The sequence below is a fragment of the Nylanderia fulva genome, unplaced genomic scaffold (assembly GCF_048542155.1).
Source record: "Nylanderia fulva isolate GAGA-0341 unplaced genomic scaffold, ASM4854215v1 Scaffold12, whole genome shotgun sequence".
Lineage (NCBI taxonomy): Eukaryota > Metazoa > Arthropoda > Insecta > Hymenoptera > Formicidae > Nylanderia > Nylanderia fulva.
In genome coordinates, this window is record NW_028189409.1 from 4342862 (window position 1) to 4363929 (window position 21068).

Here is a 21068-nt window from a genome sequence, read left to right on the forward strand (position 1 = left end):
GCGAAGCGATCGAGACAGAGAGTCGATTGAATACGTTTCCGGTTAAAGTATTTTTGTCACCGGAGAGGGGGAAAAATGGGGGACAAAAGGATGAAGGGTCGGTCGCGTCAGCTGATCTAGATCACGATTACACGCGATCAATCGAACGATTATCGTCATGGAGACGCGCGACAGCCGAGAGAGTCTGTCTTATGCAGATAAACATGCGACACGCACGTGCGTAATATTGCGGCGCCGGTGCGTTTGCGAAATGCATACGCGCGTGGGTCGCGAACTGCAGCTGCATATAACTATAAATGGCATGCGCAAAAGCGATGAGGCATTGACACCGCGTGTTTCGCGGAGAGATAGATCGAAAATGGGGGAGACTATCGAAATGCGATATTCGCACTTGATCTGCATCGCATCTCCGCGCTTTACTTTAAAATAGAACGACGAATCTCGATGGAAGTGCGATGTTTGCTCGTCTGATTGAAATCTTGCACGCGGTAACTTGGACGAGAAGATCAGATTAGATCTTCTCCGGGTTCTCTTGAATGTCTCTCCTAAGTGTTAACTCTGAATGCGCCCTGATAACGCCGAAATTGAATATCACACTCGTCAGAGTCTCGTCTTCATTTCTTATTTCCTAAAACTGTCTTATAATGGATATACCAAGATGTCTAACGAAAATTTAATCGAGATAATGAAGAATAACCCACGTGTATTTTCCATAAGAAGAGATGGAGTTATATTATAAATTAGGATAAAAGTAAATATATATTTTGCTGTTAAAATTGTAAATACCAAAACAACCTACACAGAGAAATTTCTCTTAGAATTTGCCCTGAAAATCGTGGGACAATATCGTATGGGAAAAATTTTATAAGAGTTTCTCTGATTGAATATTTATCACGATAAAAAAATGAATATGTATCACAATAAGATATAAAATATGTTTGAAATTTATTATGGTAAATATTAATCAGAGAAACTCATCAAATTATTCCAATATCAACATATTGTTCCATGATTTTTAGGGTAAATTCTAAGAGAAAATTCCCCCGTGTATATTTTTCACGTGATCTCTAATTTTAATTAATTAAAATAAAAAGAGAATGAATAATTAATAGTTAAAAAAAAATTGACAAAATGCTTCATCAAGCCAGTCTTCCACATTCATTCTCCATATACGAAACACTGATTCTCGCGCTCAGTTATATACCTGTTTCGCGGGTTGAAAAGAGCTCTGGAGGGATGCATCCACCACGAGAGGGTGAAAATATAATATCCACGTGACTATAGACGCACGACTAATTGCACTCGTAGAATACATAGTTAAGTAGTGGGAGAAGAGCTCGCCGCGTCAAGGGTGCTCGTGGACCACCACAATGGCAGTTGTTGGTGGCTGAAATGCCAGAGGGACATTTTGAAAATCTTTGGTTCGGCGCATGCGTGCACTCGATGCAGCTTCCGATGGAGCGCGATGGACCGACCCGTCGTCGACTCTGAGCCGCTGTTGCTAGAAGAAACGATCCGTGCCGAGAAGAAGCTACGCATCTCCGACGATTTCGGGAGGCCTCGAATTTCTTCAGGGTGCTCCTCGGGATCCCGACAAATAGTTCTCAGTGCGTAATCAAGTGAGTGCGTTTCTAGCGCGAAAGAATCGTCTGCTCTCGTTTCGATACGATCGATAGCGAGAGAGATCTTTCCGGAGCGCGAGAAGAGAGTCTTCGCCCGAGGTGTTCGATCGCTGCGACAATTTTCAATGCGCGTCTCGTGACGAGACTGGCAGACGATCTCTGAACGAGTGAATGTTCCATGAGACTGAATTCGAGGCGCGGCGAGGGATGCCGGGTGAAAATCGCGACCAGCTGGCGCGAGGCGTTGAAGGAAACGTGGTGCCGGGAGGACACAGGGAGCCGGATCCTCGTAATCGAGGACAAGCCGCGACGATGATTCCGCTTCCACGCACCGGCCCGTTCGCGGCCGCCTCGCCGAATCAGAAGATCGTCAAGACCGAAAAAAATCGGCTGAGACTCATCCTGGAGAGTCGCGGGACCGTCGACAAGGAGCGAAGGCTTGGGATGCAGGAAGAGGAGGAGAAGGAGCAGGTATCGCAGGATAATTGGCAAGTGTCGGCCAATTGCTCGGCTATCGGCGAGGAACCCGGCGATTCGTATCGGAAGGGAAAGGTGATTAAATTATAGGCCAAATGTCTGTCGACCGAGGGAATGTTAAGTAGGTCGCTGAAATGTCAGGCTTTTAAACAATAGCTGTATCGATGATGCTCTTTTCTATATGTTACTTATTTTGAGATGTACCTTTTAATAATTGATAAATGTTTGAGATATTTTTATTATTCATTTATTTATTATATATCCAAGACTATCGATTTAATCTTTGCGCGGCATGATGTGTGAAAAAAATAGCAATGACGCACAGAATTTTACATAAAATTAGAATAAGGTTGCATCAATGGCGAGTTGATATACCATATAAAAAAAAAATATTATTTTAAGGCTAATAATATGCATGTGTGGACGATATCTTCATTCATTCTCTCTAAGAGTGTTCCGCCTTTAAATTGGATGTTTAAAATTGAACAATGCTTTTCTCGCTAGATACGATTCATATATAACACGCACAAACTTGCCTCTCAAACTCTTCGGAGAATTAGGATAATTTGAACTAGCACAGATTTCCTTCCAAACAGGGCGCATCGCGTCACCTCTTTCGCAGCAATAACCGGAAATTTACTTTCGTCGTTCTCGCATCACTGATCGGCACGCTCTGTTTTCTATTTGCCTTTCGATATCAAACTCCCGAGATTGCCTTCCGAACACGTTATTCGCTTACTTATTCAGACTCTTCTCTAACTCGCGATATCGCGCCTATTTAAATTGCGTCGCTAACGCGCAACTAAGACGTCAAAAAATATAATTAACATAGTCGTAAACTCTTCTAGCATAACGTTCGAAATTACTTTATTTCTCAAATTTTTATCACCATAATTAAGACTTTATATTTTAATTGGAATTGAGACTTTCCATGTAAATTTAAAAAAATATATAAATTTTAATTTTATACTTAATATATCTTCTTTAATGTCGACGGAATAACGCGTGATTCACTTTGTCACTCGATTTTTCCGTAATTAAGGTCGAAACCGAGGCGAGGGGAAACTGCAACGCAACTGCGCCTGCGACAAACACGTAACACTTGTCGCAGTCTAGATTTCTCGTACGGAAACGCTTATTTAACGCGGTCTTAGATAACACGTATAATGACAAAAGGATACCTTCTCCACGCACAGTCTGCATTGAAAAAAAAATTTTTAACTTGACTAAACCTTTCAACTAAATTTATTATTTTGTTAATTAAACATATATTAGTATTTAAGTCAAATATACATTTTGTTAGAGATTTAATATTATATTTAATTTAAATATTTTTATATATTTTTAATTCACAAAATATTTAGTTGAAAGTAAAAATATTTAATCAAATTAACAAATTTTGTTCAGTGTGTGATCAAAATACGCTTCTTCGTGTCGTAAATAAAATAAAAGTGGACTAGGAAACTGTTTTCCATGTTGTAACATAGTCCGATGTAATTATCGTTATTTCAACATTGAAACAAAATTATTAAATTGATAAATATTTATTTCAATACTGCGCTTTATAAATCATTATTTTGAAACAAATAAATATTTACCTGTTTTAAAAAAGATTTTCTTAGATGAAATAAATATTTCTTTATATCAAATCTATATTATTAATTACAAATAATTGATTTATAAAGGAGTATTGAAATAAATATTTATTTGAATTCAGAGTAGATATTTTTTCAATGAAGAAAAAAATCGTCACCATCTCTTAATGTCTTTTCTCGAGTTATTAACTTCTTCAAAATAATGAATATCTTTCGGAGAATTGTTATCACTTCGTTCCAATTGTGATAATGACGCAATACTTTTTCTGGGCATTTAATAATGACACATCGTCACATCACGATCGCATATAACGCAGAGTAATAACGATAATTATTTTCAGTCGGATAAAATAAATAATGCAGAGGAGAGTAATGCGTGGCATGATCGCAAATACTGCTATATCTTCCACCGCGATCGCAATTGAGTGAGTCATTTCGCCAATTACGAAGTCATTAAACTGTCGGATCCATTCCTCTTAAAACGAATCCCTCTTATCTCGATAACGTATCATCGACATTGCTCCGCTTTGCCAGTGCTCGTTTCAACGAGATGAATTTCGTTTACCTGATCTGTGACGGCGCTTACAGCAAATCGCGTAGATAAGAGCGGTCTAGTTTCGTTATCTGTCAATTCCGCGGATACGCCTCGTGCTACTGTCATGAGTGTCGCAATTTTTTTTTCTTTTAATGTAAAAACGTATCTTTCCGATCGCGAAGTTTACGATACGCCGGTTAATGAGCTCGCGGGAGAAAGGAAACGGACGATGCAGCGGTGAAAGCTCTTAAATTAACTTCTTATTTTACCTTATTAAGTTTCCGTCTTTGCGATTTAACAGGTCGTTCGATCTCGCCGCGTCTGATTCGTCTCGGAGTAAGGATTTTAATGCAAAATGTATATCACGTGGGAAACCACGTGTGACAAGTTTGACAGATGAAGACGTGTCGAAAGCAGAGCTTATACATATGTAGATTTTATTTTCGTGCTAATCGAATCTCTATATTGACGGAGCCTCGTCAATCTGATTTAACTATCGCAAATCTATCTGCCATTTCGGAAAATTGCGTATGATTTTATCTGAATGCTGGAGAAAACAGTGAAAGTATTTATTACGAATAGGAGAGAGATGCGCACGCTTTTGCTTATTTGCGAAGTTCATCGCACTTTTAATCACTCACGCAAAAGGAGATACAGATTTTACATGTTTATTATCTTGCTTTCTTAGGAGGTTGAGTTGGATTTTATCGCAGACATGATCAGTCTATAGATAACAAGCTGAAGTTTCATTGCTTTACGTTGTAGATAATAGACACGATAGTACGTGGTATCAGTAAATAACTTTTTAATTATTTTCTGGTATAATAATACGTATATTTGCATATTAAAGCTCCACGATCTTTTATATTTTTATTGTTCATATTTTGCATTTTTTATAATTTTTTATATCTCTCTGTGAGCATCCAAGATTTTTTCGCGTGCATTATAAACATCTCTACAAACTGGCATAAAATATACGACTGCGATGCTATTAAAATGCCCTGCCTTCGCATAATTGTGCAAGTAATCATATCGCAAGTAGTGCGCTAATTAACGGTGCGCACAGTGCGACTGCAATTCTAATTGCAATTCTAATTTCTAATTGATACATATGTATATATTGTGCGCGGTTCATCGTTGCTTCATGATTTCTTATTTATATGAAGGTCGTTCTAACAATAAGAGTTTCACTTTAGAATTTTCTTTATTGTTATGATAATATTGCACAGCGATTATTTATTATATCTGCATTTTTAAATTTTGATCTTAAGATTTTTAAGTGGCGCATTTTAAATATACATTAAAGCACTTGTATGCATATATTTTCAAGTTACAAATAATGATTCTAATTATTATTGAGCTTTCACTAACAGATGAAAATAATACTACGGCTTTCGTGCAAGTGACACGAAGCAATCAGAAATGGTCAAGCGATTTATTGGCAAATAAACCTGTCGAGACCAAGTCGCTTAATTACGAGTGCACCGGATGCATTTGATTCCATCGCGCATAACGGCTTAGATATGATAATCAATCTCACTAATCTTCTTTCATTCCACACGTTCGCATAGTGAATGGCAAGAAGTAGTGCAGATTTATATACGCAGTGCATTCATCTTTTTTTCAGATCAGCTTTATGTTGATTTCATTAAGGAAAAATCAGATTAATGATATAAAATCAAATCGGTAAATAAATATGTCGTATAAATTTTTTCTTTTAATTTACGAATTAAACTTTAGTCGCGAATTGGTTTTCGTCTTTTTCGAAAAAATAGATGCATTTTTTATCGAAAGACTTTAATCAAATTACTTTATATTTTTTCAAAAATTTCAAATTTATAACTTTCATAAGAGTTTATCCAGAAACTCTCTTTCTTCCTAACTATTATTACAAACTTATTATTTTCTCTTGCGGTACAATTCCTTCCGGACGTACCCTTCTTTTTTCTTCTCCTCAGAAAGATGCTACAGTCTATCAGGAACAGAGCACCAAACTGTTTTACATTTTACCAAGTTTCTTTGAATTTTATGAGTTCGTCGCAGGAGAGAAAAGTCTATCGAAGCTCTTACAAGCTAATTATTCTCTTTCAGCCCGAACGATTTTCACTTCCACGACTAACAAAGTATGCATCCTCTTTTTTTCCAGGACAACGCGGATACCCGGCGGGACAGATTGCGCGCGACGGAGAGCCGCGTGCCGTGCGGTTCGGCGGCGAGCAGCGTTGGGGTGGAAGGCGTCGGCAGCGCGTGGGGTGTCCAAAGACGGCAGTCGCCGCCGCCCCTGGCATCGCGCAGGCTGGAGTCGGCCGCTGACGCCACCACCGCAACAGCAGCAGCAGCAGCGTCGTTCAACCCCGTCGTTGCCAGCACGCAGAGATGCGTAACTGCCAAGAAGAACGCCGTCGATGCCGTCGCGCCGAGACCGCTGCGGATCTACTGGGGTCCTCCTCCTCTCGTCGCTGAGACCAGCAAGGAGGATGCGATGGAGCCGGAGACCAAGGAGGAGGACGAACGACACTCGTCGACGTCGAGTCCCGAGGTAGCGCTCTTTTTATTTTTATTTTTGTTTTCTTGGATATTTTTCGCTTAGTATCTGGATTGGGAAAATTCGCTGAGGGGATGATAGATTTGTGTGTTGTACGTATGGGATTTTCTGATTCGCCAGGGGACTACGTGTTCTTTAAGATTGAAAACTCGTTGCTTTATACATATATGTACGCTAGTGTTTGCTGCGGATCAATTCCGATTGTTTAGCTAGAACGGTTTACGTGTGTGTGTATATATTTGTCTCTCTCCGGAGGTATATAAAGTCATGTATTTGAAAAGAGAGATCATACGGTTCGATCGTTTGACGATTTCGACCCACACACAAACAAATATTATATGACATCTATAGTTAATTTTAATACTTATTGCAATTGTAACATGAAACTGAAACGTTAATTTTGATTTAAAGTACGGATGTAATCTCAACAAACACTGCCAAAAAAATGTGTTAACATCTACACAACACAGCGTTTTCTCTTATATATAATAAGAAAAAAGGTTTTGTAAATGTATTGTAAACATCATATTAATAAATTCAAAAGATAAAAATTTGCTCGTTAAAGGCTTTATATCACACTTTTTATATAGTTTGTTTGCGTTGATATTAATATTAACGTGTCGTTCTATTTAAACTGCTGGAGCAACATGTCGATTTTGAGAGCTTAATAAAATTGCGGAATGATTAAAATTGTGCTGGTATGTGGACTGTCTTCTGAAAATAAAAGATAAACGTAACAAAAAATATTATATTAGTTGTCAGTCTAACAAAAATTATATAAAATATGTCGTAATCTTTTAATTATAAATTTTTCCCGTCCGTACAAACACAAATATATAATTGCGCTTCAGAATATAATTTCAATGACACAGAAATTATGCGCTGACATTAGCTGGATGTGTCATTCATTTCGAAATCATTTTGTTTACCAGTTTACCTCTGTAAAAGAGGCACAAAGGTTGAAAACCACTGCTTTAACACACGAATGTGCTCGTGGCGCATGAATGTATACCTACACCTTCACGAACGTATCCCGTATTGATTTTACGGAGCCCTCACCTTTCGTCTCTGTCTCTTGGTATCCGTCTCCCTTTCTCTCTTTCAACCAGCCATTCCTCGTCTCACTCGTTCTCCCGCGTGTATATACGCATTTCCTCTCTCCCCTAGGTCTATATCGTTTCGTCCTTTCTCTTTCGCTTGGGTCTGCCCTTTAAGTCGTCACCCTCTGCTGTGCGGCATCGTTTCGAGGATCCCTATTCATCCGCACTTGCGCACGTGTTGAAAATTTCAAGCTCCACGATGCATGGCACGTTCCTTTCCTATGCGCTACTCGATATGTACAGACGAAATTGATGCTTTTTACAGATGTAAAACTTGCTCGAACGTTAATCGTTCGAGTGAAGCTAAACGAAGTCGACAAATAAAATTCACACCTTTAATTAAATCGATAAACGATGCTCAACTTTTTTTAAAGACTACTGATCGAATTGATCAGAAGAGATAAAATAACTATGCAACATCGTTTATTGATCCTGAAGATGCAAACTGTTGCGAAGGAAAATATTTGTCGATGAGATCGCGGGAACTTTTTACTGTATACATAAAGAAGGTATATCTTTCTCGTTACAGTTCTACCTGAGGAGAAGTAAACGTTACAACGAGGATGGCAGTAGCGAGGAGGAAACTAAACAGGATAGCATCTCGCTGCCCGGCCACAGGCTACCGTCTTCGTATCGCGGAACGTGGCCCATCAGAAGAGACGTATGGGCTAATCAGCAGATTGGCTTTCCGGCCCAGCAGAGCACATCACTCGCTGCGCACAATGTAAGTTGAACGATTATAACGGTGTATTGTGTTCTGGGATTGCCATCTCTCGCATATATACAGGGTGTCTGACATAAGGTGTCACACCGAAAATATAAAAGTACAGGGTGTCTAGTCGTCCTTGAAATTCTTAAAGTCCTTGAAATGTCCTGGGAATGTTCTTAAATTTTATTTTTAAATTTTACTAGACACTCTGAAGTAGATCTTGTTATTTGGAGACAATTTTTCCTGAGCAAAAATATTGAGGCATCAATAATTTTCGAGTTATAAGCGATTGAAAATAAAGGGTTTTTTACAAACTAAGCCTCGCGGAAATAAAATATTAACAAAATCACATTCTTCAATTAATTTCAAGTAGAGTTTACTTTAATAAAATTTTAATTTAAGGTTTAGTTATAAAGATACATGATGACAAAATTTGGAAACATGCAAAAAATGATGGCTTCTCGACATTTTTGCTGAGGAAAACTCATCTTCAAATAACGAGATCTACTTGTATATTTTCGATGTGACACTTTATGTCAGACATCCTGTGTACAGGGTGTTGTGAAACCCCCATTGCATGTCCTTTTGCGACATTCTGACATAGTTGAAAGGACGGAAATTGGTGGTTCTCAAAGATCCCTGAAAAAAAGGTACAAAAGCTGCCTCGTCCGAGAGATGACCCAGAAAATCTCTATTAGATACTTGTGTGATTATCTGAGAAAGTATAAACGCAACATGATGTATGTATTCGCGAGCAGGACGTGGCCAGCGTGATGAGTTTCTCGTCATCGAACTCTACCGGTCTTGAGAGCCATTCTACGGAGTTACAAGGTCACCGGAGACTGGGTGCCAAGGTGGACGTGGTATACAATTTGTTGGGCATGCTAGAGAAGAACGGCCGGGATGATATGAGCACCACTCTACTCTCCATGAGCACCTCACTGGACAGCTGCCTGGTGATGAGGCAATCTGGATGTCTGCCGTTGCTCGTGCAGCTGATCCACGCGCCCCGACAAGATCCGGAGACCCGAGACAGAGCTATGCAAGCGTTGCACAACGTGATACACGCCAAGAGCGACGAGAGGGCCGGTCGTCGGGAGGCGCGAGTGCTACGATTCTTGGAACAGCTGCGCGACTATTGTCAGAACCTGAGGATGTCCGTGGAGAGGGACAGGACCGCAGTCGATCTCGAGAGAGGGCATCCCGCGGCGACGATAGCCGCGCTCATGAAACTATCCTTCGACGAGGCTCATCGTCACGCCATGTGCCAACTAGGTGGTCTTCACGCGGTCGCGGAACTCATCGAGATGGATCACTTGGCACACGGCAGCGAGAGCGACGATCAGAACTGCATTACGTTGCGACGATACGCGGGAATGGCATTGACCAACCTAACTTTCGGCGACGGCAACAACAAGGCGCTGCTCTGCTCTTTCAAGGAATTTATGAAGGCCTTGGTCTCGCAGCTGAGAAGTCCCAGTGACGATCTTAGACAGGTGACCGCGAGCGTTCTGAGAAACTTGTCCTGGCGCGCCGACAGCAGCAGCAAGCAGACCTTGAGGGAAGTGGGAGCGGTGACGGGTCTGATGAAAGCCGCCATGGAGGGTCGCAAGGAATCCACCCTGAAATCCATACTGTCCGCTCTATGGAATCTATCAGCTCACTGCAGCACAAATAAAGTGGATATCTGCGCCGTAGACGGCGCGCTGGCTTTCCTCGTGGATATGCTGAGCTACAAGGCGCCGTCCAAGACGCTCGCGATAGTCGAGAACGCCGGCGGTATCCTCAGAAACGTGTCGAGTCACGTGGCGGTGCGAGAGGACTATCGAGCCATCGTGAGAGAGAGAGGTTGCCTGCAAGTTCTCCTGCAACAACTGAGATCGCCCAGTCTGACCGTGGTCAGCAACGCCTGCGGAGCGCTCTGGAACTTGTCCGCGAGGTGTCCTCAAGATCAGCGTCTCCTCTGGGATCTGGGGGCTGTACCGATGTTGCGCAGTCTCGTTCATTCCAAGCACAAGATGATCTCGATGGGCTCCAGCGCGGCCTTAAAAAATCTGTTGAGTGCCCGACCCGGTTGCAATAATCTCGTTCATTTGGATTCCACCGCGCGCGGACTCGGATTATCGACCCTGCCGAGTCTGGCTGCACGCAGACAACGGGCCCTGGAGCAAGAAATCGATCAGAATCTAGCCGAGACATGCGACAACATCGAGCCAAGCACGTCGCCGATCAATAAGGACGACAAGTTTACATTTAAGCTCGATCACAGTCTCCTTGGCATCAACGCCCACGGTCTGCGCGCTTATCACTTGCACAGTCAACCCAGCACGTCCACCGCCAAGTGTAACGGAGTCGCCAGGAGCGAGAGTAGAGATTCCATGCGTTCGGTGACGAGCACGCACTCCGACACCATGTTCGAGAGAGTAAATCGTCACATTCTGAACGGCTCATCGCCTACCGATCCACAGATCAAGCAACAATCTTCATCGCTTCATTCCGCGGTCGGATTTGACGGCGCATGTGGCGACACTCACACGAAAGCCACTTCTTCTTCTTCTTCTTCCGAGAGGAAGTACACCTTGCGATACAAGAACGCTATACCTGAACGACTGAAATCATCAGACGGCTTCGACGAGCTAAGATGCACAAATTCTACTATATCGTGGGCTACTTCAGCGCCCAATCAAGAATCATCTCAGATCTCATTACACTCCTCCATCGAGAACAATATGTCTCTGATCGATCAAAGCGTGTCGTCTTCGTCCAAGGCCGGTAGTCAGTCCAGCGTTTCGGAAGAAGTCGAGGCAACTGTGTGCGCAAAGTCGGATTATCGTCGAGCAACCGCGAAAGCGGTCGTTGACAGCTCGAAACCGGTCTCTTATCTGCGTGATATTTCTCCCATGAAGGAGAACGCGAATTTCAGCACCGTCTACGCGGAGAAGGCTCTGTTGCGTCAACACGATACCTTGAACAGCATTCAAAAAGCGATTTCGCCTACGATCGGGCCGGATGGTAACCTGTTTGGCGATTACGCCGAAACAGACTTGGACCAGCCGACCGACTACAGTCTGCGCTACGGCGAGCAAACTATAGACGACGAGAAGCAACATTCCGGCTTCTTCTCGAACAACGATCAGGGACTCCTGCATGAAGATACGGTGAAAACTTACTATACGGAGGGAACACCACGCGAGACGTCCTTGAATTCGTCCAGAGCTACTTCCGCCTCCGATCTGCAGGACGATAGTCGTATAAGGAGCTCGTCGAAAAAGTTACCGGAGCGATACAAGAGGCACGTCGAGGATCATGGTGAATGCAAAGCGTTGTCCTTGACGGATGTGCCGAAATTGAACTTCCCCGAATCGGGGACGCAGTTGAATTTGCGAGGCGCGACGCATCTTACGGACGACGAGAGCGCAAATCATTCGTTGCAGTATGAGGAAGACTTGGGCAAGCAGCTCAAAGCGGTTCAAGAAGACGCGTCCATCCAAAATCATTCAAGGTATATATATAATTACATTTTCTAAATAATTATTTACTATATTTCATATTTATATATGTACATAGAATATTAAATAATATAAAATTTGAATAATTTATTATTTATCTAATTATTATATTATTTATAAATGAGATGGATGAAATATTAAAATATATTATTATATTATAAATAATATACAATATATATTTTTAAATAATCTATTTTCATTATATATAATCTTTGTTATATAACATCAGAATTTTTTTAATACGATCGTTTTGTGTTATTTGCGTAGTGTAAGAACAACGCCGATTTCGATGGTATTAGGAAACTCCGAATATAATGATGACCACGATGCGGAATCCAGTTCTAGGATTATTAGTTTAAGTAAGTTGAAATTTTTAGCCTCTTGAGTATTTTTCCTCTATAATTTAAATATATTTGTTTTCTCACAAACAATACAAATTTGCAGACTCCAAACCAAATGATTGCAAAATAAATAAAAATCTACCATCGAGTGACATTGAATTCTCACCTGGCAATAATACTGGTTTAAAGACTTCTAATAACGACTCGGGATGTAAGTAATATAATATCGCAAAATTGAAAAAAAATAATATGTAACTATTCAAAATATAAATGTGAAATATCTTTCCAAATGTATCCAGATCAAGTCAGTGACGGGGACGAAGATGACGAGGATCTACTAGCTGCTTGCATCAATATTGGAATGCAAAATAATAGGTAAGATTATAAAATATTAATAATTATTAAAAAACATTTGTATAATTGTGTTATATATTATTTAATAAATTTGATATACTTTTTTTAGGCACAGGCATTCCTTCATAGGAAATAATCTCGAAAAGCTTCCTCGAGAAAATAATTTGACTCGATATCAAACTAGTCTCGCTCTAGATCAAGTCGAACATAATGGAACTGTAGAGTCTGATAATACGTCATTTAATATAAAATATGCGGAATCTCGTGGAATCGTAGCTGAAAGTAATTTATCAGAGAAAAACAAAAAAGATAATGAAAAAGATATTCAATCGGAAGCAGCTACAGTAAGATATTCTCTTACATCTTTGCTTATTTATTAAAATTTTTTATATCGATTTTTATTTTAATTGTATACTAAATTGCGATATTTCTTTTTTCCAGGTGAATAATGAATACATGCATAATATCAAGGAATCAAATAACGCTTCAACTACGACAGCAGTAAATGACGATAATCTTGATAATAATTTCTCAGCGGTAACTGTATCACAGAAACTTGACATGATGTTCTTAAATAAGAATGTATCCAATAATTTTACCGTAAATGATGATACAGTTCGAAATGAATCCATAACACAGATAGACGAGACAACGATCGAAGATCAGATCGCAGACATTTCATCGATGAAGCAATCATTTACGAAAGATTCCGAAAGTAGTGAATCGATTGACTCCGTCGAGCAATCCGAGCATGCTCTTCTGGAACTGTGTATCCAGCCTGGTATAAAATCCGAAAGCAACATCGCCATCAACCAAAGCAATGCAGATTACGTTAAGACGCAGCTAGAGTTATATAATGAACAAATAGACTTCATAAAAGGAAAAAATAATATTTCCGAGGAACTATCCGAGGTTGACGCGAGTGATAAACCGGAAGCACCGTTCGATATTGTGAGGACCTCGGACGTTTTGCATCGCGAAAGCGCGGATAAATACATAAAAGAGGAGACGTACAGACGACAGAGAGATCCCGATGCAATGATCGCTTCGTTGGATCGTTTGACGGCGACGTTAGTTCAACAAACCGAAGCCATACGCGAACGAGATTCCGGCACAATGAAGCAGAGCTTGACATGCGACACATGGAATGAGGATTCTCCCAACGATGTTTCCTTTCCCAGCATCAGCATAAGCGCACCGCTGGTTGCTTCGTTCAACAGCGACGCGCAGGAAGATCAGCGCACCAACATGTTGGAGAACCATACGCAAGTCGAGAATAACGAACAGACCGGCATGACGGAATCAAAGATCATTCAACGCGAAGCCATCAAACTGGCGGAAGCCGTGGACGCCGAGGCGAACAATCAGAACGAGCTTGAGATCACGAGTTTGACGTCTATCGATCTTGATGCGATCAAACCACCGTCCTCGATGGGAAGTTTGGTGTCGTTGACCGCGAGCTACGCCGGTCCCACCGACAACAATATTGACACATTCGTCAACCGGGAGAGATGTTACTCCACGTCTCTGCCACCGGTATCAACAAAATATTCCGTCGATCCTCGCAACGTGCGGAAAAAGTCTCTGCCACTCGGCGTGGTGGCCAAACGAGCGCTAGGCCAGAGTCAGAGTCACACCTCCAGTCTGGAGAATCTCCTGAACGAGTGCACCAGTTCGCACTTAGAGAATGTCAAGCCGCCGTCCATGATGGACGAATTGCCAGACGCAGGCGATATGGAGAACAGCATGCTCAGCGTAGCCAGCATCACGTCGGAGATCGCGGACTCGAAGGACCAGGACTCGCACAGTCTGACCGGTAGCGATTCGGTGGTGTTCGAGATGCTGAAGCCGGTCGCCAATGTATTATCCATGACGTGTATGCGTTACGTTGAGGGTATGCAGAACAGCGCGAACAACAGTTTGAGCGAGTGCCTGGAGAACATCAATCCACCGTCCTTATTTAACGAGGTGAGCGAGATGGATGAATCGACGATGGAGGCGACCACCAATACCCTGTGCAGCGACACACTGTGCATAGAAACGGAATTGCACACCGACGAGGCGGTGCACTCGATCGTGGCGGAGGTGATCGACGAGGCGGAGAACGACACCGACGAGGCGGTCACGCCGATCTCGTCCGAATACTGCGTCAGTAGCTCGGCAGAATCGACGCCGAAACGGCGGCCGCATCTGAAGACCCACTTGACCCCGAAGCAGAAGCGGAACCTAACGAAGGAGAGATATAAGACATACACTATCGCCGCGGAAATCGTTAAGAAGGAACAAGAAGAACGCCGGAAGCAAGATGGTGCCTGCAGCAACGAGGGAGGTGATCAAATTCCACGCGGAAAGTACTCCACCTTCTCAAAACTGACGCCCAAGCAACGCAGGCAAGAAAATAGAGCGAGATTCCAGACACAGGTGTTGGAGAATCCCTTCCCGGATATGAACTCGGCGCAAACCAAGGAAGCGCAAGAATCAGTTTCCCCTAGAAATTCCGTCGAGAGGCAAGAATCTATGTCTCCCAACAAGGTCTCCTCGATTCCTACACTTACAAAGTTACCCGTGTGCAAAGCGTTGAGGAGGAAACGCGGAGATTCCCAGGAGAACAAAGAGCGATATCGCACAAGGACGTTGAACGATTCGGAAACTGTGTTCAAAGAGATCGAGCGCAATCCCATCGCGACGGAAGAAAGGCAAATGAATGAGGAAATTCAAACCATATTGCAGCAAAATGCCACCATCGTGTTGAACACTTTGAACGAATCGAGTAAAGTTAACGGAGACGACATTTTGCGTTGCGAGACTGTCACCTTGACGTCGTATGATTCCGAGTTGGATCATAATCTAAGAATGCGCTTTGTAAACGGGCTTTCGAAGAAACTGATGAGCACTCAACATGTCGACAACGCACAAACTCTTGCGATGAATATCGATCATGAAGAAGCTGAATACGTGGAGGTCGCTCATGAAGACTCGGCAGATCCGATTGACTCGGCTAGCGAGGAGTCCAACTACGGCGACGAGGAACAGGAACCGAGAGAGACGAAGAGGCCGCGAATAATTAAACCGGGAATGCCGGGTCGAGATCCAAGCGCAGATTCCAATGCGACAGACAAATCCGAGCCGGAAAGCCCGAAGGCGATTCGTGGACGAAGGAAGGCGCTTTATTCTAACCCGATAACGCGAAAACCGACCCCGCAATCGTCGCCCTTGAAGCAAGTAAACCTCGTCAGCGGGATACCCATCGGTCGCAGCAACACGTCGCCCATCGTCAGAGCTACCAGAGCCACCACTTTGCGACAGAGTAACAATAGTTCGACAGCTACTACGAAAGATTCTCCAAAGTCCAACACGAGTCCAAAAAGAACCCTACCTGACGCGGAAAGGAAAATGCGAAACATGGCGACCGTATCTAAGAGAGCCTCCGTACCTCAGAAAGGATCCTCGTTGACTTTCACAAAATCCACTAAGCGTCACAGTACACCTCCAGCCTGCTCATCCAACTACCAGAGCGACAGTAGATTACCAGAGGTCCCGATCAAGCCACTGGAGCGTCAAGGAACTTTTACGAAGGACGAACCGGAAGTAGAGAACGCGCCAACAGTGCATTCCGCGTCTTCTTCCCCGGTAAAGACGAAGATCGCCAAGCCAATTAAAGGCGTTTCATCAAAGATATATCCGGCGGCGATGGCGGGAAAATCCAAGATCTCCGTGAAAGCGCAACCAGTGTATCAGCAGAAAACGACGGTCAACAGTTCCGAAAAGATGCAGCCGCCTAAAAGCTTGTTGATGGCGCCGAAAAAGGTGTCCTCTGGGAAGATAATTACACCGCCGAAAGTCCTCAATGGTAACCCGTCCCAGAACGACAAGACTCTCCTGAAGAAGGTCGATTCTCTCGGGCAACGATCCAACAGCAACTCCAGCATAGTCTCCAATTCGCCTATGGGCGTGCAAAATCGTAAGGCGAAGGAGGCGACGAGTAAAATTGCGAGTCTCTGGAAGAGGGTCGAGGAGAGCAAGAACAAGCAGCGTTTCGAGAAACCAGGACACCAGGCAGTGGATAAGGCCAGCCAATAGCGCCACTGAGGTAGACGTTACACCTGTCGCCGGTACGTTCAACAAACCGCCGGCTTACAGATTGTTTCGCAGCTCCACGTTTGAGGGGATCTCTCAGGAGGACAGCAGCAGCGGTGAAACATCACCCTACAAGTCCAAGTGCAGACCCGCGGTTCTAGGAAGCACGCAAGTCGGATTTGCCGGGCCAAAGTATAGAAACTCCTGCGACTTGACGGGCGTGAACGCCAACGAGGCGCCCTGCAAGATCCCGGTGAAGTCGTCCGAGTCGTACAAGCGCCAGACGACGCAGATAGGCGACAGCTTGGTGACCATGAGGAAGCAAGAAAGCGCCGAGCTCGGAGTAGAGACGGATCCTGCCAAGAGGATATCCAGGCTCGGCTCCTTCATCCAGGTGGACCCGACAACGGCAGCGGCGGAAAATGGCGTGCGGACACCGGCCTCAGCGATCGTGCCACCCTTCAACTACAAGCCAGACATTTCATCGCAAGCGGCCAAATCTAAGGACGAGGATAAATTCGAGACGACAGATTGCCACGCGGAGATAGTCACGGGATCGGCCAGGGTGACGACGGTATAGGGAACCCGGCGGGATCCCCAGAAACGAAGCGCATAAGTTCTGTAATAATCGCCTCCTCTTCGCGTTCCAAGCTAGTCATTGTACATTCGCTTGCTTCTCTATGTTCGCCCACGTACATTCGTCACATGTGATACATATTACTAGATAATTTTAATCATTTTCCTTTTGCTGTCTCGTTGTATGCAGGGTTGAGATACGCATACAGATCCTTCGACGCATTTTACGCGAAATAAAAAAAGAAAATAGTCACGTATGAATAATATACCCTTGATATATATATATATATATATATATATATATATATATATATATATATATATATATATACATATACATATATTGTATGCGTAAACATCGCGATGCCAATTTCTTCGACACCGGCAAAAAAAACCGTGTGAAATACTAGCGGGAAATCTTAAGATCATTCCTGTGTCCATTTTATCTGTTGTATATATATACATGATAATATAGAATAATTTTCCGAGTTTGAAAGAAGAGAACCACAGTCGAAATTCAATAGTGCGTAGCGAGATAATTCTGGATCGGTTATTTATTCAATTTTGTATATATATAATATTGAAAGGAACACGAGCTAAGAATGTAGAAAGTTTTAGTAGTACGTGTTTAAACCTATCTACGATGGTGATAAAAAACATCGTTGTACATCCTTGTACGCGAATGTGAGAGAATAAGAGCCCAGCGATCTGTATTTTGTTCCCATCGTATTAATCGACTCGTACAATCTTTCTCTCTCAAATGGATGCAAAGTCTAATTACTTTTTTGAAGACTGATAAGTAGGGCGGTGAAGAAATCTGGAAATTTAAGCTCGAGCATCTTCGAAGATTAATCATAACGAGGTAGTAAAGTTTGTATCGACTGTGTGAACGTAGAGCGGTCTAAAGTAGTACGCTAAAAACTGGGATTATAATATAACGGGACAAACAAATTTTATAAGCATTATCTTAAGTTTCTAGTCTACAAGTAAAATATACATTCTATTTTCGTCACATATGTATACTATACATGTATCGCGGATATTCGTTTCGCTTCTGAGTGGCGTCTATTAAACAAACACGTATATTTCTCCTTCAGAGATAAATATATTATTAAAAGGGTGTACAGATCATACACACAAATGCAATTAGATTTTACTCATAAGTCTGTGAAATCGAAATTATATTTTTATAATTATTATTTAATGTGGTTTTGTCTTTCATTCGGACACGTGCAAAAAATATATACTTTTTTTTATTCTGTTTTAATATTCTTTTATCGTGTCAATTTTCCTTCTGTGGGAATCGAATCGTTGTCGAATTTTCACCAGAAGGAGAAATTATTTGGCATATGTGAATCAGAATCTATTATATATTTAATTTTTAGTTAAGAGATTTCTTATATATACAATATATATATAAGAACACTTTTGCCTTGTTCCAGTTCAAGTTAATTAAATTTAACTTTGCCAACTTGGAACCATATCAAGGTATCTTTGCGTTGTTTCTTAAAATATATATTCGATCTGTACATCACAAGATTATTGTTTATTTTTTTATTTTTTTTTACGTTATTTCCGCTTTAGGTTTTAAGAATTTTCATTACGTTTCGTGCTTTAAATTCGCCACATATCTTTATAGTTTGTACATTATTACTTGCAGTACAATAAAATTTATAGCTAAGAATACCCCCTTTTTTATCGTAAACTCTAAAGAGATGTGTCATCAACTATTGTCCGCAACTATTAAAGAATAAATGATGTAGCGTGAATAAAAAATATTTATTAATCCTTGCAATATTACTTATCATATATTGGACATTCATACAAATTAATGGATTTATCATCAGATACCGACGCGATAACGTTATTTCGTTGTGGATTATATTTTACTGCCCATACCTATAACCATTAAAAAAATTATCTGTATCTGTATTAAAATCTTAAAAAATTGACATTAAAGATACATTTCGTCTGAAAATAATTTCAAGTTTAAAAGATATACCTGATCTTTATGTTCTTCAAATGTATGCAGACATTGTCTTTGTGCTAATTCCCAAATCTTGACTGTATGATCAGAACTGCTTGATGCAAATTGTTGACCATCTGGTGAAAAAGCTACGCCAAGCACCCAAGAAGCATTGCCTGACATTGTTCCTGCTAGATTTGCATCCTTGCTAAATAAAAACAACAAAAAAAAATATATTAATATATAAAACTGTTATTATATAAAATATAAAATAATGAATTTTAATATATAAAGCCAGTATATTTAAATTATAAATTTATAATCTCTCCTTACACGTCATACAACTTCATATGTCCATCATCGGATGCTGTAAGAAGCAGTTGAGAATCTGGTGAGAAACATAGAGATCTGATAGGCATTGCATGACCTAAAAAATATAAATTCGATTTGAGAGAATATTCCAATACATCTTAATCATCTTTGCAATATATTTGAATTTTTTAATTTGAATCTACCTTCTAATGTACGCAAAACTTTTCCATAGGCAACATCAAAGATATTAATAATCCCATCTATCGCGCCACTTGCAATATATTTGCCATCGGGACTCTGAAAAATGTAAAATTTCAAAAATTGCATGATATGTATAATTAAAATTTTTATTTAAATACTTACATAAGCAACACTCAATGTAAATTTTCCACCTCTTGTATCTAATGTTTGCTCTTGTTTACCACTTTCAGTTCCATATAAATGTATTTTGCCTGCATGACTGCCAGATACAATAAATTTATCATCTGGGGAAAAGACAACAGTCCAAATATCCACCGGACCAACTTCAATGCTCGATAACTTGTCTCCGGATTGTAAATCCCACAGTTTTAAACTTGAGTCAAGGGAACTGGACGCACATTCTGTAAATTTACAGTGAAATTTAAATGTAATAATTATAATATTCGATAATACCTCAAGAAAATAATTTCATTCATTTACTTGATCCATCCGAGCTGACAGCTATGGACACAACTCCTAAAGAATGTCCAGTCAATTTATGCTTTAGCTTTAAAGTACCATCTCGCAGTTCCCATACCTTTACCGCATCATCTACGGAACCTGTTACTAGGTATTCTGCAGTCTCATCTTCGTTGGATCGTATAGAATCTCTATCATGTAATATCATAGTTAAGAAAAATACAGTTCTTTCATCCAACAGCAAATTAAGATAACACTTTGATTGTACCGTGAATCTTCATTATCCGCTTGAATATCCTTCTTTCTCTTTGGACAACCCCATGCACAGGTCCATATACTGTCCTCGTGTGCATTTTCCGTTTTGTGAGTTAAAGAATACTAGAAAAGTAAGAATAAAGTAGATAAAAAGAGAAAGAAACGATAAATACAGATTATAAATATGAAAGACAGCTTACTCACCATTTTAAGACAAATAAATTATTATTAAAATTGATTCAAAAGCAGTGTGTCAATTTATTCCAGATGCACTTAAATATTAATATATATTTGCCATCCACTCTTTTTATAATATTTACAATATAAAAGATATATTAATGTTGAATGTATCAGAGCAAGCAAAAGTTGCCTCCAAATCTCTTTCCTGATTACTAGATGCGCGCACTCTGGTGTGAATCGTTAAAATCAAATTTG

General features: G+C 41.1%; 2 protein-coding genes across 2 annotated transcripts; one reads left to right on the forward strand and one right to left on the reverse strand.

The window, feature by feature from the left end:
• The first annotated feature begins 979 nt into the window (after positions 1-979).
• LOC114928019 (uncharacterized) lies at positions 980-19226 on the forward strand. Its single transcript, XM_029299106.2, is given in 10 exon segments — positions 980-2174; positions 6376-6768; positions 8404-8598; positions 9342-12085; positions 12360-12451; positions 12537-12644; positions 12733-12808; positions 12897-13131; positions 13229-16831; positions 16833-19226. Coding segments are annotated over 10 exon segments (8439 nt in total). The 5' UTR covers positions 980-1793; the 3' UTR covers positions 17445-19226.
• LOC114928021 (WD repeat-containing protein SL1-17) lies at positions 19201-21066 on the reverse strand. The gene is made up of 8 exons (XM_029299108.2): positions 20838-21066; positions 20647-20756; positions 20400-20569; positions 20082-20320; positions 19922-20015; positions 19740-19833; positions 19443-19614; positions 19201-19339 (listed from the first exon to the last, which is right to left on the reverse strand). Exons 1-8 carry the CDS (start codon positions 20838-20840, stop codon positions 19238-19240), a joined length of 984 nt encoding a protein of 327 aa, XP_029154941.1. The 5' UTR covers positions 20841-21066; the 3' UTR covers positions 19201-19237.
• Between the last annotated feature and the right edge of the window lie 2 nt (positions 21067-21068).